Here is a 27,981-nt window from a genome sequence, read left to right on the forward strand (position 1 = left end):
CTGAGTGACCACTGAGTGACCCCTGACCCCTAAGTGACCCCTGAGTGACCACTGACCTCCAAGTGACCCCTGGGTGACCCCTGAGTGACCCCTGAGTGACCCCTTGACCCTTGAGTGACCCCTGAGTGACCCCTGAGTGACCCCTGAGTGACCCCTGAGTGACCCCGGGTGACCCCTTGACCCCCGAGTGACCCCTTGACCCCCGAGTGACCCCGGGTGACCCCTGGGTAACCCCTGATCCTTTAGTGACCCCTGAGTGACCACTGACCCCTGAGTGACCCCTGGGTAACCCTTGACCCCTAAGTGACCCCTGAGTGACCCCTTGACCCCTAAGTGACCTTTAGTGACCCCTGAGTGACCCCTAAGTGACCCCTTGACCTTAAGTGACCCCTAAGTGACCCCTGAGTGACCACTGAGTTACCCCTTGACCCCTGAGTGACCCCTAAGTGACCCTTAGTGACCCCTAAGTGACCCCTTGACCCCCAAGTGACCCCGGGTGACCCCTTGACCCCCGAGTGACCCCGAGTGACCCCGGCGATGTCCGGCGGGGGTGGGGGAGGGGCTCGGTACCGCCTGGGGGTGACCACGGGTGACGAGTGGGGGGGGGGCACCCTGGGGACGGTGACGGTGACACTGGAGGGGACAGCGGGGGTGGCACCGGGCTGGCAGCTGGGCTGGCCCCGGCACCGCCTGCGGCCCGGCTCGGTGAGTGCTGGGAGGGACTGGGATAAACTGGGATATACTGGGAATGGACTGGGAGGGACTGGGATGGGACTGGGAGGGAGTGGGTTATACTGGGTTATACTGGGAGGGACTGGAGGGGACAGCGGGGGTGGCACCGGGCTGGCAGCTGGGCTGGCCCCGGCACCGCCTGCGGCCCGGCTCGGTGAGTGCTGGGTTATACTGGGATATACTGGGATATACTGGGAATGGACTGGGAGGGACTGGGAATGGGATTGGGATGGACTGGGATGGACTGGGAATGGGACTGGGTTATACTGGGTTATACTGGGAGGGGACAGCGGGGGTGGCACCGGGCTGGCAGCTGGGCTGGCCCCGGCACCGCCTGCGGCCCGGCTCGGTGAGTGCTGGGTTATACTGGGTTATACTGGGATATACTGGGATATACTGGGATATACTGGGAATGGACTGGGAATGGGACTGGGAGGGACTGGGTTATACTGGGAGGGACTGGGAGGGACAGCGGGGGTGGCAGCTGGGCTGGCCCCGGCACCGCCTGCGGCCCGGCTCGGTGAGCACTGGGATATACTGGGATATACTGGGTTATACTGGGAATGGGACTGGGATGGGACTGGGTTATACTGGGTTATACTGGGTTATACTGGGTTATACTGGGAGGGGACAGCGGGGGTGGCACCGGGCTGGCAGCTGGGCTGGCCCCGGCACCGCCTGCGGCCCGGCTCGGTGAGCGCTGGGATAAACTGGGATATACTGGGATATACTGGGAATGGGACTGGGGGGGACTGGGATGGACTGGGAGGGACTGGGAATGGACTGGGTTATACTGGGTTATACTGGGTTATACTGGGAGGGGACAGCGGGGGTGGCACCGGGCTGGCAGCTGGGCTGGCCCCGGCACCGCCTGCGGCCCGGCTCGGTGAGTGCTGGGAGGGACTGGGATATACTGGGATATACTGGGAATGGGACTGGGAGGGACTGGGATGGACTGGGAGGGACTGGGATGGACTGGGATATACTGGGATATACTGGGAATGGACTGGGAGGGACTGGGAGGGACTGGGATGCAGGTGACACTCAGGTGACACAGGTGACACAGGTGACACTCAGGTGACACAGGTGACACAGGTGACACAGGTGACACACAGGTGACACAGGTGACACAGGTGACACTCAGGTGACACAGGTGACACTCAGGTGACACACAGGTGACACACAGGTGACACAGGTGACCCAGGTGTGACACAGGTGTCCCTGTCACAGACGCTGTGGCTGGAGGTGACCTGTCCCCGCCCCTTGGGGACACTGCTGTGCCTGTCACAGACACTGTGGGTGACACAGGTGACACACAGGTGACACACAGGTGACACACAGGTGACCCAGGTGTGACACAGGTGTCCCCCCCCAGACCCTGTGGCTGGAGGTGACCTGTCCCCGCCCCTTGGGGACACTGCTGTGCCTGTCACAGACACTGTGGGTGACACAGGTGACACACAGGTGACACACAGGTGACACTCAGGTGACACACAGGTGACCCAGGTGTGACACAGGTGACACAGGTGACACACAGGTGACCCAGGTGTGACACAGGTGTCCCTGTCACAGACCCTGTGGCTGGAGGTGACCTGTCCCCGCCCCTTGGGGACACTGCTGTCCCTGCGCCTGCACAAGGAGCCGCTGCTGTCCCTTGTCCCCGACCGCTGGTTCTGCGCCAGCGTCACCGTCACCGGGCCCCTCCCCGGGGACACCGCTGGGGACACCCCGGGGGACACCAGGGACCTCGGGGACACCCAGGGGGACGTCAGGGACCTCGGGGACAGCCTTGGGGACAGTGGGGACAGCGATGGGGACGTCCCCACGGCCGTCTTCCCCTGCCACCGCTGGGTGGAGAGCATAGAGGTGGAGCTGTACGAGGGGACAGGTACGGGGACAGCCATGGGGACATCGGGGGGACATTGGGGGGACAGGGGGGACAGAGGGGACATTGGGGACATTGAGGGGGTTGGGGACAGTAGGGACATTGGGGACAGTGGGGACAGTGGGGACATTGGGGACATTGGGGACAGTGGGGACATAGAGACATCGGGGGGACATTGGGGGACATTTGGGGACACTGGGGGGGTTGGGGACAGTGGGGGGATTGGGGACATTGGGGACATTGGGGACATTGGGGACATTGGGGGGATTGGGGACATTGGGGACAGGGAGGGGATTGGGGACATTGGGGACATTGGGGACAGTGGGGGGATTGGGGACATTGGGGACAGGGGGGACAGTGGGGGGATCAGGGGGACGGGGGGGACATTGGGGACATCAGGGACAGGTACGGGGACACTGGGGACAGTGGGGACATCGGGGAGACAGGGGGGAGATTGGGGACATTGGGGACATTGGGGGGATTGGGGACAGTGGGGACATTGGGGACAGTGGGGACATTGGGGGGATTGGGGACATTGGGGACAGGGGGGACATTGGGGACAGGGGGGACAGTGGTGACATTGGGGGGGTTGGGGACATTGGGGGGATTGGGGACATTGGGGACAGGGGGGACAGTGGGGGGATCAGGGGGACGGGGGGGACATTGGGGGACATCGGGGACAGGTACGGGGACATTGGGGACATTGGGGGGATTGGGGACATTGGGGACAGGGGGGACATTGGGGGACACTGGGGATAGCAATGGGGACATTGGGGACATTGGAGACATTGGGGACAGTGGGGACAGTGGGGACGGGGGGTGATTTGGGACACTGGTGACATCGGGGACATTGGGGGACACTGGGGACTGCAATGGGGACATTGGGGACATTGGGGGGATTGGGAGGATTGGGGGGATTGGGGACATTGGGGACATTGGGGACATTGGGGACATTGGGGACACTGGGGACATCAGGTTCCTTCAAAATGTCCGCATTAATGTCCCCAATGATGTCCCCAATGTCCCCCCCATATCCCCAACCCCCCACTGTCCCCAACGCTGTCCCCAATGTCCCTATTGTCCCCATTGTCCCCAATGCCCCCAATGTCCCCACTGTCCCCAACACCCCCACTGTCCCCAATGCTGTCCCCATGTCCCCAATGTCCCCCACAATGTCCCCAACGCTGTCCCCATGTCCCAAATGTCCCCAATCTCCTTAATACCCCCACTGTCCCCAATGTCCCCAATGTCCCCAATGTCGCCAATCCCCCCAGTGTCCCCAATGTCCCCACTGTCCCCAATCCCCCCACTGTCCCCACTGTCCCCAATGTCCCCCCAATGTCCCCCTGTCCCCAACGCTGTCCCTGTGTCCCCAATGTCCCCAATGTCCCCAATGTCCCCAGTGTCCCCAATCCCCCCAATGTCCCCAATGTCCCCAATGTCCCCAATCCCCCCAATCCCCCCAGTGTCCCCAATGTCCCCAACAATGTCCCCACTGTCCCCTCTGTCCCCAGCCCGCACCCCCCGTGAGGCCGCCCGGGTGCCGCAGCTGCTGCAGCAGCGCCGGAAGGAGCGGAGAGAGCGACGGGAGAGCTTCGAGTGCGGACTGGGACGGACTGGGAGGGACTGGGAGGGAGTGGGAGGGACTGGGAGGGACTGGGAGGGACTGGGATGGGACTGGGAGGGGACTGGGAGGGACTGGGATGGACTGGGAGGGAACTGGGAGGGACTGGGAGGGACTGGGAGGGACTGGGATGGGACTGGGAGGGGATTGGGAGGGACTGGGATGGACTGGGAGGGAACTGGGAGGGACTGGGAGGGACTGGAAGGGGATTGGAGGGACTGGGAGGGACTGGGAGGGACTGGGAGGGACTGGGGGGGACTGGGAGGGACTGGGATGGGACTGGGATGGGACTGGGAGGGACTGGGATGGGATTGGGATGGGATTGGGATGGGATTGGGGGGGATTGGGAGGGACTGGGAGGGGACTGGGAGGGACTGGGAGGGACTGGGAGGGACTGGGAGGGCACTGGGAGGGACTGGGAGGGAGTGGGAGGGACTGGGGGGGACTGGGAGGGGACTGGGAGGGAGTGGGGGGGACTGGGGGGGAGTGGGAATGAGACTGGGAGGGACTGGGAGGGACTGGGATGGGACTGGGAGGGACTGGGAGGGACTGGGAGGGAGTGGGAGGGAGTGGGAATGAGACTGGGAGGGACTGGGGGGGACTGGGAGGGACTGGGATGGGACTGGGAGGGACTGGGAGGGACTAGGAGGGAGTGGGAATGAGACTGGGAGGGACTGGGAGGGACTGGGAGGGACTGGGAGGGACAATGATCACCAATGGTCACCAATGGTCACTGGTGGTCACTCTGTCCATGTGGTCACTGCTGGTCACTGTTGGTCACTGTTGGTCACTCGTGGTCACTCTGTCCAGCTGGTCACTCTGGTCACTATGGTCACTCATGGTCACTCTGGTCACTCTGGTCACTCTGGTCACTCTGGTCACTCTCTCCGGGTGGTCACTCAGTGGTCACTCGTGGTCACTCTGGTCACTCTGGTCACTCTCTCCAGGTGGTCACTCAGTGGTCACTCGTGGTCACTCTGGTCACTCTGGTCACTCTGGTCACTCGTGGTCACTCTGGTCACTCTGGTCACTCAGTGGTCACTCTGGTCACTCTGGTCACTCTGGTCACTCTCTCCAGGTGGTCACTCTGGTCACTCTGGTCACTCTGGTCACTCATGGTCACTCTGGTCACTCTGGTCACTCTGGTCACTCTGGTCACTCGTGGTCACTCTGGTCACTCTGGTCACTCAGTGGTCACTGTGGTCACTCTGGTCACTCTGGTCACTCTGGTCACTCTGGTCACTCAGTGGTCACTCAGTGGTCACTCTGGTCACTCTGGTCACTCTGGTCACTCTCTCCAGGTGGTCACTCTGGTCACTCATGGTCACTCTGGTCACTCTGTCCATGTGGTCACTCAGTGGTCACTCTGGTCACTCAGTGGTCACTCTGGTCACTCTGGTCACTCTCTCCAGGTGGTCACTCTGGTCACTCTGGTCACTCAGTGGTCACTCAGTGGTCACTTGTGGTCACTCTGGTCACTCTGGTCACTCTGGTCACTCTCTCCAGGTGGTCTCTCTGGTCACTCTGGTCACTCTGGTCACTCAGTGGTCACTTGTGGTCACTTGTGGTCACTCTGGTCACTCTGCTCCCTCTGGTCACTCTCTCCAGGTGGTCACTCTGGTCACTCTGGTCACTCTGGTCACTCTGGTCACTCAGTGGTCACTCTGGTCACTCTGGTCACTCTCTCCAGGTGGTCACTCTGGTCACTCTGGTCACTCTGGTCACTCTGGTCACTCTGGTCACTCAGTGGTCACTCTCTCCAGGTGGTCACTCTGGTCACTCTGGTCACTCTGGTCACTCTGGTCACTCTGGTCACTCTCTCCAGGTGGTCACTCTGGTCACTCTGGTCACTCAGTGGTCACTCTGGTCACTCTGGTCACTCTGGTCACTGTTGGTCCCTCGTGGTCACTCTGGTCACTCTGGTCACTCTGGTCACTCAGTGGTCACTCTGGTCACTCTGGTCACTCTGTCCATGTGGTCACTCAGTGGTCACTCTGGTCACTCTGGTCACTCTGGTCACTCTGGTCACTCAGTGGTCACTCTCTCCAGGTGGGCTCCCTACGCCCCGGGCTGGCCCTGGTGTCTCCGGGCCCTGCCCCCCTCCCTGTGCCCCTGGCCACGCCCACCCGCCACGCCCCCGCCGATGACGTCACAGGAGCCGACGATGACGTCAGAGGGGCCGAAAGTGACGTCAGAGGGGCCGAAAATGACGTCAGAGGAGCAGACGATGACGTCAGAGGGGCAGACGATGACGCCAGAGGGCCCGTCGATGACGTCACAGGCCCCGCCCCCCGAGCTGTCGCCCACCCTGAGCTTCCCCCTGGGGCACCGGGCCCAGCTGGCCGCGCGCGCCGCCGCCGCGTCAGTGACAGCGCTGGGGTCACCGGGGGGTCAGGGGGTCACCGGGGGTCACCAGGGGTCATTGGGGGTCAATGGGATCAATGGGGGTCACCAGGGGTCAATGGGGGTCAGTGGGGTCAACGGGGGTCAACGGGGGTCACGGGGGGTCATTGGGGGTCAATGGAGGTCAATGGAGGTCAATGGGGGTAAATGGGGGTCAGTGGGGGTCATTGGGGGTCAGTGGGGGGTCAATGGGGGTCAATGGGGGTCATTGGGGGTCATTGGGGGTCAATGGGGGTCAATGGAGGGTCAATGGAGGTCAATGGAGGTCAATGGGGGTCAACAGGGGTCAACGGGGGTCAGTGGGGTCAGTGGGGGTCATTGGGGGTCACTGGGGGTCACCGGGGGTCAATGGGGTCAAGGGGGGTCACCGGGGTCACCGGGGGTCACCAAGGGTCCCAGCCAGCCCCACCCATCTCTTTGTCCTTGGGTGTTCCCAGTGTCTCCAATGATGTCCCCAATGTCCCCTCTGTCCCCACTGTCCCTTCCCTGTCCCCAGGCAGATCCGGATCCGGCTCCGGGGGCTCCGTTCCCAATGTCCCCAATGTCCCCAGTGTCCCCAATGTCCCCTCACTGTCCCCAATGATGTCCCCAATGTCCCCAATGTCCCCTCACTGTCCCCAATGATGTCCCCAATGTCCCCTCACTGTCCCCAATGTCCCCTCACTGTCCCCAGGCAGATCCGGATCCGGCTCCGGGGGCTCCATACCCGATGTCCCCTCACTGTCCCCAATGTCCCCAATGATGTCCCCTCTGTCCCCTCACTGTCCCCAGGCAGATCCGGATCCGGCTCCGGGGGCTCCGTTCCCGATGTCCCCAATGTCCCCAATGATGTCCCCAATGTCCCCTGTGCTGTCCCCAGGCAGATCCGGATCCGGCTCCGGGGGCTCCGTTCCCAATGTCCCCAATGTCCCCAGTGTCCCCAATGTCCCCAATCCCCCCAGTGTCCCCAATGTCCCCTCTGTCCCCAATGTCCCCAATGATGTTCCCAATGTCCCCAGTGTCCCCAGTGATGTCCCCAACTGTCCCCTCCCTGTCCCCAGGCAGATCCGGATCCGGCTCCGGGGGCTCCGTTCCGGGGCTTCCTGGCGCAGCCTCGGGGACGTTCGGGCGGCGCTCGAGGGGCCCGGGACCCCCATCAGCGGTGGGTGCCACCCCCAGTGTCCCCAAGTGTCCCCAGGGTGTCCCCAAGTGTCCCCAGGTGTCCCCAAGTGTTCTCAGGTGTCCCCAGGTGTCTCCAAGTGTTCTCAGGTGTCCCCAGGTGTCCCCAAGGTGTCCTAAGGTGTCCCCGGGGGTCCCCAAGGTGCCCCCAAATGTTCCCAAGGTGTCCCCAAGGTGTCCCCAGGTGTCCCCAAGTGTTCTCAGGTGTCCCCAGGTGTCTCCAGGTGTCCCCAGGTGTCCCCAAGGTGTCCCCAGGTGTCCTGGAGATGTCTCCAAGGTCCCCAGTGATGTCCCCAAGGTGTCCTCATGGTCCCTAAATGTCATAGAGGTGGCCCCAGGTGTCCTGGAGATGTCCCCGAGGTGTCCCCAATGTCCCCAGCGATGACCCCAACATCCCCAGCGATGTCCCCAATGCCCCCAGCAATGTCCCCAATGTCCCCAATGTCCCCAAAGATGTCCCTGCTGTCCCCAGAGTACGTGGTGTGGCACTGGCAGGAGGACGCGTTTTTCGGGGTGTCCCTGAGGTGTCCCCAATGTCCCCTGCAATGTCCCCAATGCCCCCAGCAATGTCCCCAATGTCCCCAGCGATGTCCCCAGAGTGTCCCTAAATGTCCCCTCTGTCCCCAGAGTACGTGGTGCGGCACTGGCAGGAGGTGGCATTTCTCGGGGTGTCCCCAAGGTGTCCCCAAGGTGTCCCCCAATGTCCCCAAGGTGTCCCCAAAGATGTCCCCTGTGTCCCCAGAGTACGTGGTGCGGCACTGGCAGGAGGACGCGTTTTTCGGGGTGTCCCCAAAGTGTCCCCAATGTCCCCAAAGATGTCCCCAAATGTCCCCAGAGTACGTGGTGCGGCACTGGCAGGAGGACGCGTTTTTCGGGGAGCAGTTCCTGAGCGGGGTGAACCCCGTCCTGCTGCGCCGCTGCCGCCGCCTGCCCCCCAACCTGCCGCTGGCCGAGGCCGCCGTGGCGCCCAGCCTGGGCCCGGGGACATCCCTGCAGAGGGAGATGGAGGTGAGGCACCCCAAAAACCCTAAAAACCCTAAAAACACCCCAAAATCATCAAAAACCCCAAAACCACCCCAAAACAAACCCCCCCAACCTGCCGCTGGCCGAGGCCGCCGTGGCACCGAGCCTGGGCCCGGGGACATCCCTGGAGAAAGAAATGGAGGTGAGGGACCCCCAAAACCCTAAAAAACCACCCCAAAAACACCCCAAAAACACCCCAAAACCACCCAGAAACACCCCAAAATCATCAAAATCCCCAAAACCGCCCCAAACAAACCCTGAGGCCGCGGTGGCGCCCAGCCTGGGCCCGGGGACCAGCCTGGAGAGAGAGATGGAGGTGAGGGACCCCAAAAACACCCAAAACCACCCCAAAAACCCTAAAAAACACCCCAAAAACACCCCAAAATAATCAAAAAACCCCAAAATCCTAAAAAACACCAAAACAGCCCCAAAACCGCCCCAAACAAACCCCGAGGCCGTGGTGGCGCCGAGCCTGGGCCCGGGGACATCCCTGGAGAGAGAGATGGCGGTGAGGGACCCCAAAAACACCCCCAAACCACCCCAAAAACCCTAAAAACCAGCCAGAAAACCCTAAAAAATACCCCAGAATCATCAGAAACCCCAAAATCATCAGAAACCCCAAAACCGCCCCAAACAAACCCCGAGCCCACGGTGGCGCCGAGCCTGGGCCCGGGGACCAGCCTGGAGAAAGAAATGGAGGTGAGGGACCCCAAAACCACCCAAAAACACCCCAAAAACACCCCAAAACCACCCCATAAACCCTAAAAACCACCCAGAATCATCAAAAACCACCCCAAAATCATCAAAACCCCTAAAAATCATCAAAAACCCCAAAACCACCCCAAACAAACCCCGAGGCCGCCGTGGCGCTGAGCCTGGGCCCTGGGACCAGCCTGGAGAAAGAAATGGAGGTGAGGGACCCCAAAATTTTTTGGGGTTCCCATTTTGGGGTTATTTCTGTGTCCCCATTTTGGGGTTCCCATTTTCGGGGTTCCCATTTTTGGGGTTATTTCCGTGTCCCCATTTTTGGGGTTCCCATTTCGTCTCTCATCTCTCTGTCCCCATTTTGGGGTTCTCATTTTTGGGGTTCCCATTCTTGGGGTTATTTCGGTGTCCCCATTTTGGGGTTCCCATTTTTGGGGTTCCCATTTTTGGGGTTCCCATTTTTGGGGTTATTTCCGTGTCCCCATTTTTGGGGTTCCCATTTCGTCTCTCATCTCTCTGTCCCCATTTTGGGGTTCTCATTTTTGGGGTTCCCATTTTTGGGGTTATTTTGGTGTCCCCATTTTTGGGGTTCTCATTTCCGTGGTTTCTCATTTTCAGGGTTCCCATTTTTGGGGTTATTTTAGTGTCCCCATTTTGGGGTTCCCATTTCGTGTCCCTCATCTCTCTGTCCCCATTTCGGGGTCCCCATTTTCGGGGTTCCCATTTTTGGGGATTATTTCCAAGTCCCCATTTCGGGTTTCTCATTTCTCTGTCCCCATTTTGGGGTTCCCGTTTTTGGGGTGTCTGGATGGTTTCCAATTTCAGTGTCCCCATTTTTGGGGTTCCCATTTTTTGGGGTTATTTCGGTGCCCCGATTTCGGGGTTCTCATTTTCGGGGTTCCCATTTTTGGGGTTATTTCCGTGTCTCCATTTCAGGGTTCTAATTTTTGGGGTTATTTCGGTGTCCCCATTTTTGGGGTTCCCATTTTTGGGGTTCCCATTTTTGGGGTTATCTCGGTGCCCCGATTTCGGGGTTCTCATTTTCGGGGTTCCCATTTTTGGGGTTATTTTCATGTCCCCATTTCGGGGTTCTCATTTTTGGGGTTCCCATTTTTGGGGTTATTTCGGTGTCCCCATTTCTGTGTCCCCATTTTTAGGGTTCTCATTTTTTGGGGTTATTTCCCTGTCCCCATTTCGGGGTTCTCATTTTCGGGGTTCCCGTTTTTGGGGTTATTTCGGTGTCCCCATTTTGGGGTTCTCATTTTCGGGGTTCCCATTTTTGGGGGTTATTTCCGTGTCCCCATTTTTGGGGTTCCCATTTTTGGGGTTCCCATTTTTGGGGTTATTTCCGTGTCCCCATTTTTGGGTTTCTTATTTCTGTGTCCCCATTTTGGGGTTCCCGTTTTTGGGGTTCTCATTTTTTGGGGTTATTTTGGTGTCCCCCTTTCGGTGTCCCCATTTTGGGGTTCTCATTTCTCTGTCCCCATTTTTGGGGTTCCCATTTTTGGGGTTATTTCGGTGTCCCCATTTTTGGGGTTCTCATTTCCCTGTCCCCATTTCGGTGTCCCCATTTTTGGGTCCCCATTTTTGGGGTTATTTTGGTGTCCCCATTTTTGGGGTTCCCGTTTTTTGGGGTTATTTTGGTGTCCCCATTTTTGGGGTTATTTTGGTGTCCCCATTTTTGGGGTTATTTCGGTGTCCCCATTTTCGGGGTTCCCATTTTTGGGGTTATTTCGGTGTCCCCATTTTTGGGCTTCCCATTTTTGGGGTTATTTTGGTGTCCCCATTTTTGGGCTTCCCATTTTTGGGGTTATTTTGGTGTCCCCATTTTTGGGGTTCCCGTTTTCGGGGTTCCCAGTTTTGGGGTTATTTTGGTGTCCCCATTTCGGGGTTCTCATTTTCAGGGTTCCCGTTTTTGGGGTTATTTCGGTGTCCTCATTTTCGGGGTTCCCATTTTTGGGGTTATCTTGGTGTCCCCATTTTTGGGGTTCTCATTTCCCTGTCCCCATTTCGGTGTCCCCATTTTTCGGTCCCCATTTTTGGGGTTATTTTGATGTCCCCATTTTTGGGGTTCCCGTTTTCGGTGTTCCCGTTTTTTGGGGTTATTTCAGCGACCACATTTTTGGGGTTATTTTGGTGTCCCCATTTTTGGGGTTCCCGTTTTTTGGGGTTATTTTGGTGTCCCCATTTTCGGGGTTATTTTGGTGTCCCCATTTTTGGGGTTCCCATTTTTGGGGTTATTTCCGTGTCCCCATTTTTGGGGTTATTTTGGTGTCCCCATTTCGGGGTTCCCATTTTTGGGGTTCCCATTTTTGGGGTTATTTCGGTGTCCCCATTTTTGGGGTTATTTTGGTGTCCCCATTTTTGGGGTTCCCATTTTTGGGGTTCCCATTTCTTCTCTCATCTCTCTCTCCCCATTTTTGGGGTTCTCATTCCTGTGTTCATTTTTTGGGGTGCCCAGGCCGACCGTGTGTTCCTGGCCGACTACGCGCTGCTGGAGGGGCTCCCCACGGGCTCCATCGGGGGTCACCCCCAGTTCATGGCCGCCCCGCTCTGCCTGCTCTGGCTCTGCCCCCGCGGCCGCCTGCTGCCCGTGGCCATCCAGGTGTGTCCCCAAATGTCCCCAAATGTCCCCAAATGTCCCTCTGGGTTCCCTCAGTGTCCCCAAATGGCCCCAAATGTCCCCAAGTGTCCCCACGTGTCCCTTTGGGATCCCCCTGTCCCTGCTCTGGCTCTGCCCCCGTGGCCGCCTCCTGCCTGTGGCCATCCAGGTGTGTCCCCAAATGTCCCCAAATGTCCCCAAATGTCCCTTTGGGTTCCCTCAGTGTCCCCAAATGTCCCCAAATGTCCCCAAGTGTCCCCACGTGTCCCTTTGGGATCCCCCTGTCCCTGCTCTGGCTCTGCCCCCGCGGCCGCCTGCTGCCCGTGGCCATCCAGGTGTGTCCCCAAATGTCCCCAAGTGTCCCCAAAGGTCCTCACATGTCCCTTTGGGATCCCTCTGTATCCCCAAATGTCCCCAAATGTCCCCACGTGTCCCTTTGGGATCCCCCTGTCCCTGCTCTGGCTCTGCCCCCGTGGCCGCCTGCTGCCCGTGGCCATCCAGGTGTGTCCCCAATGTCCCCAATATCCCCAATGTCCCCAATGTCCCCAATCCCCACAACGTCCCCAATGTCCCCAATGTCCCCAATGTCCCCCTGGTGTCCCCAATGTCCCCCTGGTGTCCCCAATGTCCCCAATGTCCCCAATCCCCCAATGTCCCCAATGTCCCCAATCCCCCCAATGTCCCCAATGTCCCCAATGTCCCCAATCCCGCAAATGTCCCCAATGTCCCCAATGTCCCCAATGTCCCCAATGTCCCAAATCCCCCCAATGTCCCCAATCTCCCCAATGTCCCCAATGTCCCCAATATCCCAAATCCCCCCAATGTCCCCAATGTCCCCACTGTCCCCAATGTCCCCCACAGCTGTCCCAGCGCCCCGGGCCGGGGTCCCCGATCTTTGTCCCACGTGGTCCCGGGTGGGCCCTGGCCAAGCTGTGGGTGCGGGGTCCCCAATGTCCCCAATGTCCCCAATGTCCCCAATGTCCCCTGGTGTCCCCAATGTCCCCAATGTCCCCAATGTCCCCAATGTCCCCTCTGTCCCCCACAGCTCTCGCAGCGCCCCGGGCTGGGGTCCCCGATTTTTGTCCCGGGTGGTCCCGGGTGGGCCCTGGCCAAGCTGTGGGTGCGGGGTCCCCAATGTCCCCAATGTCCCCAATGTCCCCAACGTCCCCAATGTCCCCAATGTCCCCTGGTGTCCCTGATGTCCCCAATGTCCCCTCTGTCCCCAATGTCCCCACAGCTCTCGCAGCGCCCCGGGCCGGGATCCCCGATTTTTGTCCCGGGTGGTCCCGGGTGGGCCCTGGCCAAGCTGTGGGTGCGGGGTCCCCAATGTCCCCAGTGTCCCCAATGTCCCCAATGTCCCCACTGTCCCCTCTGTCCCCCACAGCTCTCGCAGCGCCCCGGGCCGGGGTCCCCGATTTTTGTCCCGGGTGGTCCCGGGTGGGCCCTGGCCAAGCTGTGGGTGCGGGGTCCCCAATGTCCCCAATGTCCCCAATGTCCCCAACGTCCCCAATCCCCCCAGTGTCCCCAGTGTCCCCAATGTCCCCAATGTCCCCTCTGTCCCCCACAGCTCTCTCAGCGCCCCGGGCCGGGGTCCCCGATCTTTGTCCCGGGTGGTCCCGGGTGGGCCCTGGCCAAGCTGTGGGTGCGGGGTCCCCAATGTCCCCAACGTCCCCAATGTCCCCAATGTCCCCAACCCCCCCAATCCCCCCAGTGTCCCCAGTGTCCCCACTGTCCCCACTGTCCCCTCTGTCCCCCACAGCTCTCACAGCGCCCTGGGCCGGGGTCCCCGATCTTTGTCCCAGGTGGTCCCGGGTGGGCCCTGGCCAAGCTGTGGGTGCGGGGTCCCCAATGTCCCCAATGTCCCCAATCCCCCCAATGTCCCCAATGTCCCCAATGTCCCCAATGTCCCCTCTGTCCCCCACAGCTCTCTCAACACCCTGGGCCGGGGTCCCCGATTTTCGTCCCGGGTGGTCCCGGGTGGGCCCTGGCCAAGCTGTGGGTGCGGGGCGCGCACTTCGTGCTGCACGAGATGGTCACTCACCTGCTGCACGGCCACTTCCTGGCCGAGGCCTTCGCCGTGGCCACCCAGCGCCTGCCCGCCGCCCACCCCGTGCACCAGGTACCCCAAAAATGGATCCCGAACCCCAAAAAAGGGATCCCCACCCCAAAAAAGGGATCCTGAAATCCCCGTCCCAAAATCCCCAACCCTGACTCCAAAAACTGCAACCCAATCCCAAAATCCCAACCCTGACCCCAAAAACTGCACCCTGAAATCTCCACCCCGTGCACCAGGTACCCCAAAAATGGATCCCGAACCCCAAAAAAGGGATCCCCACCCCAAAAAATGGATCCTGAAATCCCCGTCCCAAAAACCCCAATCCTGACCCCAAAAACTGCACCCGAAATAGACCCAAAGCCTTCACCTGCCCACCGCCCACCCCGTGCACCAGGTACCCCAAAAAAGGGATCCCCACCCCAAAAAATGAACCCCGAAATCCCCGTCCCAAAATCCCAATCCTGAGCCCAAAAATGGACCCTGAAATCCCCGTTCCAAATTCCCCAATCCTGACCCCAAAAACTGCACCCTGAAATCTCCACCCCGTGCACCAGGTGCCCCAAAAAAGGGATCCTGACCCCAAAAAATGGATCCTGAAATCCCCGTCCCAAAATCCCCAATCCTGACCCCAAAAACTGCACCCCAAATAGACCCAAAGCCTTCACCTGCCCACCGCCCACCCCGTGCACCAGGTACCCCAAAAAAGGGATCCCCACCCCAAAAAATGAACCCCGAAATCCCCGTCCCAAAATCCCCAACCCTGACCCCAAAAACTGCACCCTGAAATCTCCACCCCGTGCACCAGGTACCCCAAAAAGGGATCCCCACCCCAAAAAAGGGATCCTGACCCCAAAAATTGGATCCTGAAATCCCCGTCCCAAAATCCCCAACCCTGACCCCAAAAACCGCAACCCAATCCCAAAATCCCAACCCTGACCCCAAAAACTGCACCCTGAAATCTCCACCCCGTGCACCAGGTACCCCAAAAATGGATCCCGAACCCCAAAAAAGGGATCCTGACCCCAAAAAATGGATCCTGAAATCCCCGTCCCAAAATCCCCAACCCTGACCCCAAAAACTGCACCCCAAATAGACCCAAAGCCTTCACCTGCCCACCGCCCACCCCGTGCACCAGGTACCCCAAAAAAGGGATCCCCACCCCAAAAAATGGACCCCGAAATCCCCGTCCAAAAATTCCCAATCCTGACCCCAAATTCCCCAATCCTGACCCCAAAATCCCAACCCTGACCCCAAAAACTGCACCCTGAAATCTCCACCCCGTGCACCAGGTACCCCAAAAATGGGATCCCCACCCCAAAAAATGAACCCCGAAATCCCCATCCAAAAATCCCAATCCTGAGCCCAAAAATGGACCCTGAAATCTCCACCCCGTGCACCAGGTACCCCAAAAATGGATCCCGAACCCCAAAAAAGGGATCCTGACCCCAAAAAATGGATCCTGAAATCCCCGTCCCAAAATCCCCAACCCTGACCCCAAAAACTGCACCCCAAATAGACCCAAAGCCTTCACCTGCCCACCGCCCACCCCGTGCACCAGGTACCCCAAAAAAGGGATCCCCACCCCAAAAAATGGACCCCGAAATCCCTGTCCAAAAATTCCCAATCCTGACCCCAAAATCCCCAATCCTGACCCCAAAATCCCAACCCTGACCCCAAAAACTGCACCCTGAAATCTCCACCCTGTGCACCAGGTACCCCAAAAAAGGGATCCCCACCCCAAAAAATGGACCCCGAAATCCCTGTCCAAAAATTCCCAATCCTGATCACAAATTCCCCAACCCTGACCCCAAAAACCGCACCCCAGGACCCCAAAAAATGGACCCTGACCCCAAAAAACTGCACCCCAAAATCCCCATCCCAAAATCCCCAACCCTGACCCCAAAATCCCCATTTCTGACCCCAAAATCCCCAACCCTGACCCCAAAATCTGCACCAAATCCCACAAATCAACCCAAAACACTGTCCCCAATGTCCCCAATGTTCCCCCAATGTCCCCAATGTCCCCAGTGTCCCCAATGTCCCCCCAATGTCTCCAATGTCCCCAATCCCCCCAATGTCCCCAATGTCCCCGATGTCCCCACTGTCCCCAATGTCCCCAATGTCCCCGATGTCCCCACTGTCCCCAATGTCCCCAGTGTCCCCCCAATGTCCCCAATGTCCCCCCAATGTCCCCCCAATGTCCCCAATGTCCCCAAATGTCCCCACTGTCCCCAATCCCCTCAATGTCCCCAATCTCCCCAATGTCCCCGATGTCCCCAATCCCCCCAATGTCCCCAACATCCCCAATGTCCCCACTGTCCCCACTGTCCCCTCTGTCCCCTCTGTCCCCAGCTGCTCCTCCCCCACCTGCGTTTCACCTTCCACATCAACATCCTGGCGCGGGAGACGCTGCTGAACCCCGGCGGCATCATCGACCAGGTGAGGGACACACCTGAGTGTCACCTGTGTGTCACCTGCGTCACCTGTGTGTCACCTGAGTGTCACCTGTGTCACCTGGGACACCCGGGACACCTGAGTGTCACCTGTGTGTCACCTGTGTGTCACCTGGGGCACCTGTGTCACCTGTGTGTCACCTGTGTGTCACCTGTGTCACCTGTGTCACCTGGGGCACCTGTGTGTCACCTGTGGGCCACCTGTGTCACCTGTGCCACCTGTGTCACCTGTGTGTCACCTGAGTGTCATCTGGGGCACCTGTGTCACCTGTGTGTCACCTGTGTCACCTGTGTGTCACCTGAGTGTCACCTGTGTGTCACCTGTGTCACTGGGGGAACCTGTGTGTCACCTGTGCGTCACCTGTGTGTCACCTGGGGAACCTGTGTCACCTGTGTGTCACCTGTGTCACCTGTGTGTCACCTGACTGTCATCTGGGGCACCTGTGTCACCTGTGTGTCACCTGTGTGTCACCTGGGTGTCACCTGTGTGTCACCTGTGTGTCACCTGGGGCACCTGTGTGTCACCTGTGTCACCTGTGTGTCACCTGTGTGTCACCTGTGTGTCACCTGTGTCACCTGTGTGTCACTGGGGGAACCTGTGTGTCACCTGTGTCACCTGGGGCACCTGTGTGTCACCTGCATGTGTCACCTGTGTCACCTGTGTCACCTGTGTGTGTCACCTGTGTGTGTCACCTGTGTGTCACCTGTGTCACCTGTGTCACCGGTGTCACCTGTGTGTCACCTGTGTGTCACCTGTGTGTCACTGGGGGAACCTGTGTGTCACCTGTGTCACCTGTGTCACCTGTCTGTCACCTGTGTGTCACCTGTGTGTCACCTGGGGAACCTGTGTCACCTGTGTGTCACCTCCCTGTGTCACTTGTCTGTCACCTGGGGCACCTGTGTGTCACCTGGAGCCCCTGTGTCACCTGTGTGTCCTCCATGGTGTCACCCATGGTCCTTGGTCCCCAGGCCACCTCGCTGGGCCGGGAGGGGACACAGGGGACACTGAGGGGTGGCACTGTCTGGGAGGGGACACTGAGGGGTGGCACTGTCCCCAGGCCATGTCAGTGGCACACAGGGGACACTGAGGGGTGGCACTGTCCCCAGGCCATGTCAGTGGCACACAGGGGACACTGAGGGGTGGCACTGTCCCCAGGCCATGTCAGTGGCACACAGGGGACACTGAGGGGTGGCACTGTCCCCAGGCCACCTCGGTGGGCCGGGAGGGGACACAGGGGACACTGAGGGGTGGCACTGTCCAGGAGGGGACAGAGGGGACACTGAGGGGTGGCACTGTCCCCAGGCCACCTCAGTGGGCCGGGAGGGGACACTGAGGGGTGGCACTGTCTGGGAGGGGACACTGAGGGGTGGCACTGTCCCCAGGCCACCTCGGTGGGCCGGGAGGGGACACAGGGGACACTGAGGGGTGTCACTGTCCCCAGGCCATGTCAGTGGCACACAGGGGACACTGAGGGGTGGCACTGTCCGTGAGGGGACAGAGGGGACACTGAGGGGTGGCACTGTCCCCAGGCCACCTCGGTGGGCCGGGAGGTGACACTGAGGGGTGTCACTGTCCCCAGGCCACCTCGGTGGGCTGGGAGGGGACACAGGGGACACTGAGGGGTGGCACTGTCCAGGAGGGGACAGAGGGGACACTGAGGGGTGTCACTGTCCCCAGGCCACCTCGGTGGGCCGGGAGGGGACGCTGGCGCTGGTGGCCCGGGGGACAGCGGCGCTGACGTTCCGTGAGCTCTGTGTCCCCGACGACGTGGCCGCGCGCGGGGTTGGGGACATCCCCGGGTACCACTACAGGGACGACGCGCTGGACATCTGGGGGGCCATCCACAGGTGGGGACAGTGGGGACATTGGGGACAGTGGGGACAGTGGGGATAATGGGGACAATGGGGACAATGGGAACAGTGGGGACATTGGGGACAGTGGGGACAATGGGGACATTGGGGACAGTGGGGACAGTGGGGACATCCCCGGGTACCACTACAGGGACGACGCGCTGGACATCTGGGGGGCCATCCACAGGTGGGGACAGTGGGGACAGTGGGGACATGGGGACATTGGGGACAGTGGGGACATTGGGGACAGTGGGGACAGTGGGGACATGGGGACATTGGGGACAGTGGGGACAATGGGGACAGTGGGGACAGTGGGGACATTGGGGACACTGGGGACAGTGGGGATGGGGACAGGACCCCAGGGAGGTGACAACGGGAGCAGGGCCACAGGGAGGGGACATCAGCCATGGTGGGGACACGGGGACAGGGACATGGGGGTGGGCTGGCACGGGCGTGTCCCTGGTGGGTGTCCCCACGTGTCCCCGGTGTCCCCGCGTGTCCCCACGTGTCCCCGGTGGTTGTCCCCGGTGGGTGTCCCTGCATGTCACCAGTGGGTGTCCCTGTGTGTCACCGGTGTCCCCACGTGTGTCACCATTGGGTGTCCCCACGCGTGTCCCTGGTGTTGTCCCCCCGTGTCCCCGGTGTCCCCACGTGTGTCACCGGTGTCCCCGCGTGTCCCCGGTGGGTGTCCCCGCGTGTCCCCAGTGTCCCCGCCGTGTCCCTGGTGGGTGTCCCTGCGTGTCCCCGGTGTCCCCACGTGTCCCCGGTGGGTGTCCCCAGGTGTCACCGGTGTCCCCACGTGTCCCTGGTGGGTGTCACCATTGGGTGTCCCCACGTGTCACCACGTGTCCCCGCGTGTCCCCGGTGGGTGTCCCCGGTGGGTGTCCTCACGTGTGTCACCGGTGTCCCCGCGTGTCCCCGGTGGGTGTCCCTGCGTGTCCCCGGTGTTGTCCCCAGGTGTCACCGGTGTCCCCGCGTGTCCCCGGTGGGTGTCACCATTGGGTGTCCCCACGTGTCACCGGTGTCCCCGCGTGTCCCCGGTGGGTGTCCCTGGTGGGTGTCCCCGCGTGTCACCGGTGTCCCCGGTGGGTGTCCCCATGTGTCACCGCGTGTCACTGGTGTCCCCAGTGGGTGTCCCCACGTGTGTCAACACCGGTGTCCCCACGTGTGTCACCATTGGGTGTCCCCACGTGTCACTGGTGTCCCTACGTGTGTCACCGGTGTCCCCGTGTGTCCCCGGTGGGTGTTCCTGGTGGGTGTCCCCGCGTGTCCCCGTTGGGTGTCCCCGTGTGTCACCAGTGTTGTCCCCACATGTCACCGGTGTCCCCACGTGTGTCACCATTGGGTGTCCCCACGTGTGTCCCCGGTGGGTGTCCCCATGTGTCCCCGGTGGGTGTCCCCGCGTGTCCCCGGTGTTGTCCCCACGTGTGTCACCGGTGTTGTCCCCGTGTGTCACCGGTGTCCCCCCGTGTCCCTGGTGGGTGTCCCTGTGTGTCCCCGGTGTCCCCGCATGTCACCGGTGTCCCCGTGTGTCCCCGGTGGGTGTCCCCAGTGGGTGTCCCCACGTGTGTCACCGGTGTTGTCCCCCTGTGTCACCGGTGTCCCTGCGTGTCCCTGGTGGGTGTCCCTGTGTGTCCCCGGTGTGTGTCCCCGTGTGTCACCGGTGTCCCCGCGTGTCCCCGGTGTTGTCCCCACGTGTCACCAGTGTCCCTGGTGGGTGTCCCCGCGTGTCCCCGGTGTTGTCCCCGCGTGTCCCCACGTGTGTCACCGGTGTTGTCCCCACATGTGTCACCGGTGTCCCCACGTGTGTCACCGGTGTTGTCCCCACATGTGTCACCGGTGTCTCCACGTGTGTCAGCGGTGTCCCCGTGTGTCCCCGGTGGGTGTCCCCGCATGTCCCCGGTGTTGTCCCCACGTGTGTCCCCGGTGGGTGTCCCCGCATGTCACCGGTGTCCCCACGTGTGTCACCGGTGTCCCCACGCGTGTCCCTGGTGTTGTCCCCGTGTGTCACCGGTGTCCCCGCCGTGTCCCCGGTGGGTGTCCCCGGTGTTGTCCCCGCGTGTCCCGCGTGTCCCTGGTGGGTGTCCCCGCGTGTCCCCGGTGTTGTCCCCGTGTGTCCCCGGTGTCCCCACGTGTGTCGCCGGTGTTGTCCCCGCGTGTCCCCGGTGGGTGTCCCCAGTGGGTGTCCCCAGTGGGTGTCCCTGCATGTGTCACCGGTGTCCCCACGTGTGTCCCCGGTGTCCCCGTGTGTCACTGGTGTCCCTGCCGTGTCCCCGGTGGGTGTCCCTGTGTGTCCCCGGTGTCCCCGCGTGTCACCGGTGTCCCTGCGTGTCCCCACGTGTCCCCGGTGGGTGTCCCCACGTGTGTCCCCGGTGGGTGTCCCCGGTGTTGTCCCCGTGTGTCACCGGTGTCCCCACATGTGTCACCGGTGTCCCCACGTGTCCCCGGTGTGTGTCCCCGTGTGTCACCGGTGTCCCCACGTGTCCCCGGTGTGTGTCCCTGTGTGTCACCGGTGTCCCCGGTGGGTGTCATCGGTGTTGTCCCCGGGTGTCACCGGTGTCCCCACGCGTGTCCCCGGTGTGTGTCCCCGGTGTCACCGGTGTCCCTGCGTGTCCCCGGTGGGTGTCCCCACGTGTGTCCCCGGTGTGTGTCCCCGGTGTCACCGGTGTCCCCACGTGTCCCCAGTGGGTGTCCCCACGTGTGTCACCATTGGGTGTCCCCGTGTGTCACCATTGGGTGTCCCCACGTGTCACCGGTGGGTGTCCCTGTGTGTCCCCGGTGTCCCCGCATGTCACCGGTGTCCCTGCGTGTCCCCACGTGTGTCCCCGGTGTGTGTCCCCGGTGGGTGTCCCCGCATGTCCCCGGTGTTGTCCCCACGTGTCACTGGTGTCCCCGTGTGTCACCGGTGTTGCCCCCGCGTGTGTCACCATTGGGTGTCCCCACGCGTGTCCCCGGTGTTGTCCCTGTGTGTCCCCGGTGTGTGTCCCCGGTGTCACCGGTGTTGTCCCCACGTGTGTCCCCGGTGTTGTCCCTGGTGTCACCGGTGTCCCCGGTGTCACCGGTGTTGTCCCCGTGTGTCACCGGTGTCCCCGTGTGTCACCATTGGGTGTCCCCGCGTGTCCCTGGTGTTGTCCCCGTGTGTCACCATTGGGTGTCCCCGTGTGTCACCGGTGTCCCTGGTGGGTGTCCCCAGTGGGTGTCCCCGTGTGTCCCGCGTGTCCCCGGTGTTGTCCCCGTGTGTCCCCGGTGTTGTCCCCACGTGTGTCCCTGGTGTTGTCCCCACGTGTCACCATTGGGTGTCCCCGGTGTCACCGGTGTCCCCGCGTGTCCCCGGTGGGTGTCACCGGTGTTGTCCCCGCATGTCCCCGGTGTTGTCCCCGTGTGTCCCCGGTGTTGTCCCCACGTGTGTCCCTGGTGTTGTCCCCGTGTGTCCCCGGTGTTGTCCCCACGTGTCCCCGGTGGGTGTCCCCGGTGTCACCGGTGTCCCCGTGTGTCCCCGGTGTCCCCACGTGTGTCACCGGTGTTGTCCCCGGTGTCACCGGTGTCCCTGTGTGTCACCATTGGGTGTCCCCGCGTGTCCCTGGTGTTGTCCCCGTGTGTCACCATTGGGTGTCCCCACGTGTGTCCCCGGTGTTGTCCCCGTGTGTCACCGGTGTCCCTGCGTGTCCCCGTGTGTCCCTGGTGGGTGTCCCCGCGTGTCCCCGGTGTTGTCCCCGTGTGTCCCCGGTGTCACCGGTGTCCCCACGTGTGTCCCTGGTGTTGTCCCCGTGTGTCACCGGTGTTGTCCCCGTGTGTCACCGGTGTTGTCCCCACGTTTCACCGGTGTCCCCGCGTGTGTCGCCGGTGTTGTCCCCGCGTGTCCCCGGTGTGTGTCCCCGGTGTCACCGGTGTTGTCCCCACGTGTGTCCCCGGTGTTGTCCCTGGTGTCACCGGTGTCCCCGTGTGTCGCCGGTGTTGTCCCCGGTGTCACCGGTGTTGTCCCCGTGTGTCACCATTGGGTGTCCCTGTGTGTCCCCGGTGTTGTCCCCGTGTGTCACCGGTGTCCCCGCGTGTGTCACCATTGGGTGTCCCCGGTGTCACCGGTGTCCCCACGCGTGTCCCCGGTGTTGTCCCCGGTGTCACCGGTGCTGTCCCCGGTGTCCCCGGTGTTGTCCCCGGTGTCACCGGTGTCCCCGGTGTCCCAGCTACGTGGCGGGCGTGGTGGCGCTGTTCTACGCCGAGGACGCGGCGGTGGCCGAGGATGAGGAGCTGCAGGAGTGGGTGGGGGAGATCTTCACCTACGGCCTGCTGGGGAACCCCCAGAGCGGTAAGGGACACCTGGGGACACCTGGGGACACCTGGGACACCTGGGGGACAGGGACAGGGACAGCTGGGGAACCCCGAGAGCGGTAAGGGACACCTGGGGACACCTGGGGACACCTGGGGACACCTGGGGACACCTGGGACACCTGGGGACACCTGGGGACACCTGGGGACACCTGGGGACAGGGACAGCTGGGGAACCCCGAGAGCGGTAAGGGACACCTGGGGACACCTGGGGACACCTGGGACACCTGGGACACCTGGGGACAGGGACAGCTGGGGAACCCCCAGAGCGGTAAGGGACACCTGGGGACACCTGGGGACACCTGGGACACCTGGGGGACAGGGACAGCTGGGGAACCCCCAGAGCGGTAAGGGACACCTGGGGACACCTGGGGACACCTGGGGACACCTGGGGGGTGACAGGGACAGGGACAGGGACAGCTGGGGAACCCCCAGAGCGGTAAGGGACACCTGGGGACACCTGGGGACACCTGGGGACACCTGGGGGACAGGGACAGGGACAGCTGGGGAACCCTGAGAGCGGTAAGGGACACCTGGGGACACCTGGGGACACCTGGGGACACCTGGGGGGTGACAGGGACACCTGGGGACACCTGGGGGGTGACAGGGACAGCTGGGCAACGCCCAGAGCGGTAGGGACACCTGGGGACACCTGGGGACACCTGGGGACACCTGGGAGGGGACAGGGACAGCTGGGGGGTGACAGGGACAGGGACACCTGGGGAACGCCCAGAGCGGTAGGGGACACCTGGGGACAGGGACAGGGACACCTGGGGGGGGACAGCTGGGGAACCCCCAGAGCGGTAGGGACACCTGGGGACACCTGGGGACACCTGGGGGGGGACAGCTGGGGAGGGACAGCTGGGGAACCCCCAGAGCGGTAGGGGACACCTGGGGACACCTGGGGACACCTGGGGGGTGACAGGGACACCCGAGGGGACAGGGACAGCTGGGGAGGGACAGGGACAGCTGGGGGGACACGGGGAGGTGGCGGTGATGGGGGATGGTCATGGTCACAATCATGGTCATCCCCCACAATGTCCCCAATGTCCCCACAGTGTCCCCAAGGTCCCCAAATCCCCCACAATGTCCCCATTCCTCCACAATGTCCCCAATGTCCCTTCTGTCCTCCCAGTGTCCCCATTGTCCCCAATCCCTCCAGTGTCCCCAATCCCCCCAAATGTCCCCAATGTCCCCAATGTCCTCAGTGTCCCCAGTGTCCCCACGATGTCCCCAATGTCCCCAATCCCCCCAATGTCCCCAATCCCCCCAATGTCCCCAATGTCCCCAATGTCCTCAGTGTCCCCAGTGTCCCCACGATGTCCCCAATGTCCCCAATCCCCCCAATGTCCCCAATGTCCTCAGTGTCCCCAGTGTCCCCTCGGTGTCCCCTCTGTCCCCCCAGTGTCCCCTCGGTGTCCCCTCTGCCCCCAATGTCCCCAGTGTCCCCTCGGTGTCCCCAATGTCCCCAATACCCCTGGTGTCCCCAATGTCCCCAATCCCCCCAATGTCCCCAATGTCCCCAATGTCCCCAATGTCCCCAATGTCCCCTCTGTCCCCAGTGTCCCCAATGTCCCCAATCCCCCCAATGTCCCCAATGTCCCCACTGTCCCCAATCCCCCCAATGTCCCCAATGTCCCCAATCCCCCCAATGTCCCCAATGTCCCCAATCCCCCCAGTGTCCCCAATGTCCCCAATCCCCCCAGTGTCCCCCCAGTGTCCCCAATGTCCCCAATGTCCCCAGTGTCCCCAGTGTCCCCTCAGTGTCCCCACTGTCCCCTCTGTCCCAGGGTTCCCGTCCCGGCTCTGCACCCGCCCCGAGCTGGTCAAGTTCCTGACCATGATCATCTTCTGCTGTCCCCAATGTCCCCAGTGTCCCCAATGTCCCCAATGTCCCCAGTGTCCCCAATGTCCCCAATGTCCCCTCTGTCCCAGGGTTCCCGTCCCAGCTCTCCACCCGCCCCGAGCTGGTCAAGTTCCTGACCATGATCATCTTCTGCTGCTCCGCCCGGCACGCGGCCGTCAACAGCGGACAGGTGGCACCTGGGGACACACCTGGGGACATTGGGGGGATTGGGGACAGTGGGGGGATTGGGGACATTGGGGACATTGGGGACATTTGGGGCATTGGGGACAGTGGGGACATTGGGGACACCTGGGGACACACCTGGGGACACACCTGGGGACATTGGGGACACCTGGGGGGACATTGGGGACACTGGGGACACACCTGGGGACAGCTGGGGACACACCTGGGGACATTGGGGACACCTGGGGGGACATTGGGGACATTGGGGACACACCTGGGCACACCTGGGGACACTGAGGACACACCTGGGGACACTGGGGACATTGGGGACATTGGGGACACTGGGGACAGCTGGGGACACACCTGGGAACACACCTGGGGACACCTGGGGGGACATTGGGGACACACCTGGGACACCTGGGGACAGCTGGGGACAGCTGGGGACACCTGGGGACACTGGGGACATTGGGGACACACCTGGGCACACCTGGGGACACTGAGGACACACCTGGGGACACTGGGGACAGTGGGGACAGTGGGGACACACCTGGGGACACCTGGACACACCTGGGGACACTGGGGGGGACACTGGGGACACCTGGGGGCACTGGGGACAGTGGGGACAGTGGGGACACCTGGGGGGGACACTGGGGGGGACATTGGGGTGACCTCGGGACAATTTTGGTGTCAGTGACCCCTGTGACCCTATGACCCCCAGGTGACCCCAGGTGTCCCCAGGGTGGTTTTGGGGTCAGTGACCACAGGTGACCCCAGGGCTGTTTTGGGGTCAGTCACCCCAGGTGACCCCGGGTGACCCCAGGGTGGTTTTGGGCTGGGTGACCCCCGTGACCCCAGGTGACCCAGGCTGGTTTTGGGTCAGTGACCCCCAAGTGACCCCAGGGTGGTTTTGGGGACAATGACCCCAGATGACCCCAGGTGACCCCAAGTGACCCCAGGGCTGTTTTGGGGACAATGACCCCCAGATGACCCCCAGGTGACCCCCAGGGGACTCCCAGGTGACCCTGGGGCAGTTTAGGGGGTGGTGACCCCAGGTGACCCCAGGGCTGTTTTGGGTACAATGACCTCCAGGTGACCCAGGGTGACCCCAGGTGACCCCAGATGACCCCAGGTGACCCCAGGTGACCCCAGATGACCCCGGGTGACCCAAGGTGACCCCAGGCTGGTTTTGGGGACAATGACCGTGGGTGACCCCAGGGTCACACCAGGTGACCCCAGGTGACCCCAGCTGACCCCGGGTGACCCCGGGTGACCCCAGGCTGGTTTTGGGCTCAGTGACCCCAGGGTGACCCCGGCTGACCCCAGGTGACCCCGGGTGACCCCAGGTGACCCCAGGTGACCCAGGTGACCCCAGGTGACCCAGCTGACCCCAGCTGACCCCGGTGACCCCAGCTGACCCCAGCTGACCCCGGTGACCCCAGCTGACCCCAGCTGACCCCGGTGACCCCAGCTGACCCCAGCTGACCCCGGGTGACCCCAGCTGACCCCGGCTGACCCCGGGTGACCCCAGCTGACCCCGGCTGACCCTAGCTGACCCCAGGTGACCCAGCTGACCCCAGCTGACCCCGGTGACCCCAGCTGACCCCGGGTGACCCCAGGTGACCCCAGATGACCCCAGATGACCCCGGTGACCCCGGTGACCCCTCTGTCCCCTCCCCCAGTACGACTACGCGGCCTGGATGCCCAACACGCCGGGCACGCTGCAGCGGCCGCCCCCGGTGACCCCCAGGTGACCCCGGTGACCCCCAGGTGACCCCAGGTGACCCCCTCTGTCCCCTCTGTCCCCTCCCCCAGTACGACTACGCGGCCTGGATGCCCAACACGCCGGGCACGCTGCAGCGGCCGCCGCCGGCCAGCGCGGCCGAGGCCACCGAGGAGCTGCTGGTGGCCACCCTGCCGTCCCCCGAGGCCACCGGGGCCCTGCTGGCCCTGCTGAGCGTGGTCAGCTACGAGGGAGGACAGCCGGTGAGACGGGGGGACAGAGGGACAGGGGGACAGAGGGACAGAGGGACAGGGGGACAGAGGGGAGAGCAGGGGACAGAGGGACAGAGGGACAGAGGGACAGAGGGATAGAGGGGATACTGGGGGGATTGGGGATAGAGGGGGGATTGGGGACATTGGGGGGGTTGGGGAGAGCGAGGACAGAGGGGACAGAGGGGACAGTGGGGATAGAGGGGATACTGGGGGGATTGGGGGGACAGAGGGACAGGGGGACAGAGGGACAGAGGGGATAGAGGGACAGAGGGGACAGTGGGACAGAGGGACAGAGGGAGAGAGGGACAGAGGGGATAGAGGGACAGGGGGACAGGGGGACAGAGGGACAGAGGGGATACTGGGGGGATTGGGGACATTGGGGGGATTGGGGGGACATTGGAGGAGTTGGGGACACCGGGGACACTGGGGGGATGTGGGACATTGGGGACATTGGGAGATTGAGGGGATTGGGGACATTGGGGACATTGGGGGGATTGGGGACACTGGGGACACTGGGGGATTGGGGACATCAGGGGGGTTGGGGACATTGGGGGGACATTGAGGGGACATTGAGGGGACATTGAGGGGAGTGGGGACACCGGGGGGTTGTGACCTCATTTTTGATGTCCCCAATGTCCCTTCTGATGTCCCCTCTGATGTCCCCAGTGTCCCTAATGTCCCCAATGTCCCCAATGTCCCCAATGCCCCCAATGTCCCTCTGATGTCCCCACTGTCCCCAATGTCCCCAATGTCCCCAATGTCCTGAATCCCCCTAATGTCCCCAATGTCCCCAATGTCCCCAATCCCCCCAATGTCCCGAATCCCCCCAATGTCCCCAATGTCCCCAATGTCCTTTTGGTGTCCCCCAGCGTCCCCTGGGGTCGCGTTCCCAGGACCTGCTGGCCGGGCCGGCCCCTCGGCGCCTCCTGGCCGCCTTCCGGGCGCGCCTGGCCGAGATCTCGGAGCGGATCCGGGCCCGGAACGCGGAGCTGGAGCTGCCCTACCCCTACCTGGAGCCCACCTGCGTGCAGGAGAGCATCTCCATCTGAGCTGTGTCACCTGTGTCACCTGTGTCACCTGAGTGTCACCTGTGTCACCTGTGTCACCTGTGTCACCTGTGTCACCTCAACGTCACCTGTGTC

General features: G+C 62.2%; 1 protein-coding gene across 1 annotated transcript; it reads left to right on the forward strand.

Annotated features, from left to right (window-relative positions):
- Positions 1–537: 537 nt before the first annotated feature.
- Positions 538–27,888, forward strand: LOC311164844 (polyunsaturated fatty acid lipoxygenase ALOX15B-like; the record flags this gene model as incomplete). Its single annotated transcript, XM_084224471.1, has 20 exons — positions 538–705; positions 2,305–2,620; positions 4,132–4,216; positions 6,291–6,797; positions 7,685–7,785; positions 8,638–8,810; positions 11,992–12,135; positions 12,994–13,068; positions 13,178–13,252; positions 13,517–13,591; positions 13,700–13,774; positions 13,892–13,966; positions 14,057–14,251; positions 16,541–16,627; positions 18,320–18,489; positions 22,677–22,798; positions 24,609–24,674; positions 24,754–24,854; positions 26,660–26,830; positions 27,709–27,888. The coding sequence occupies 20 exons, from the start codon at positions 538–540 to the stop codon at positions 27,886–27,888; spliced, it is 2,961 nt and encodes a 986-aa protein (XP_084080597.1).
- Positions 27,889–27,981: the final 93 nt, after the last annotated feature.

The sequence above is a fragment of the Fringilla coelebs genome, assembly GCF_963513975.1.
Source record: "Fringilla coelebs genome assembly, chromosome: 38".
In the NCBI taxonomy this organism is placed as follows: Eukaryota; Metazoa; Chordata; class Aves; order Passeriformes; family Fringillidae; genus Fringilla; species Fringilla coelebs.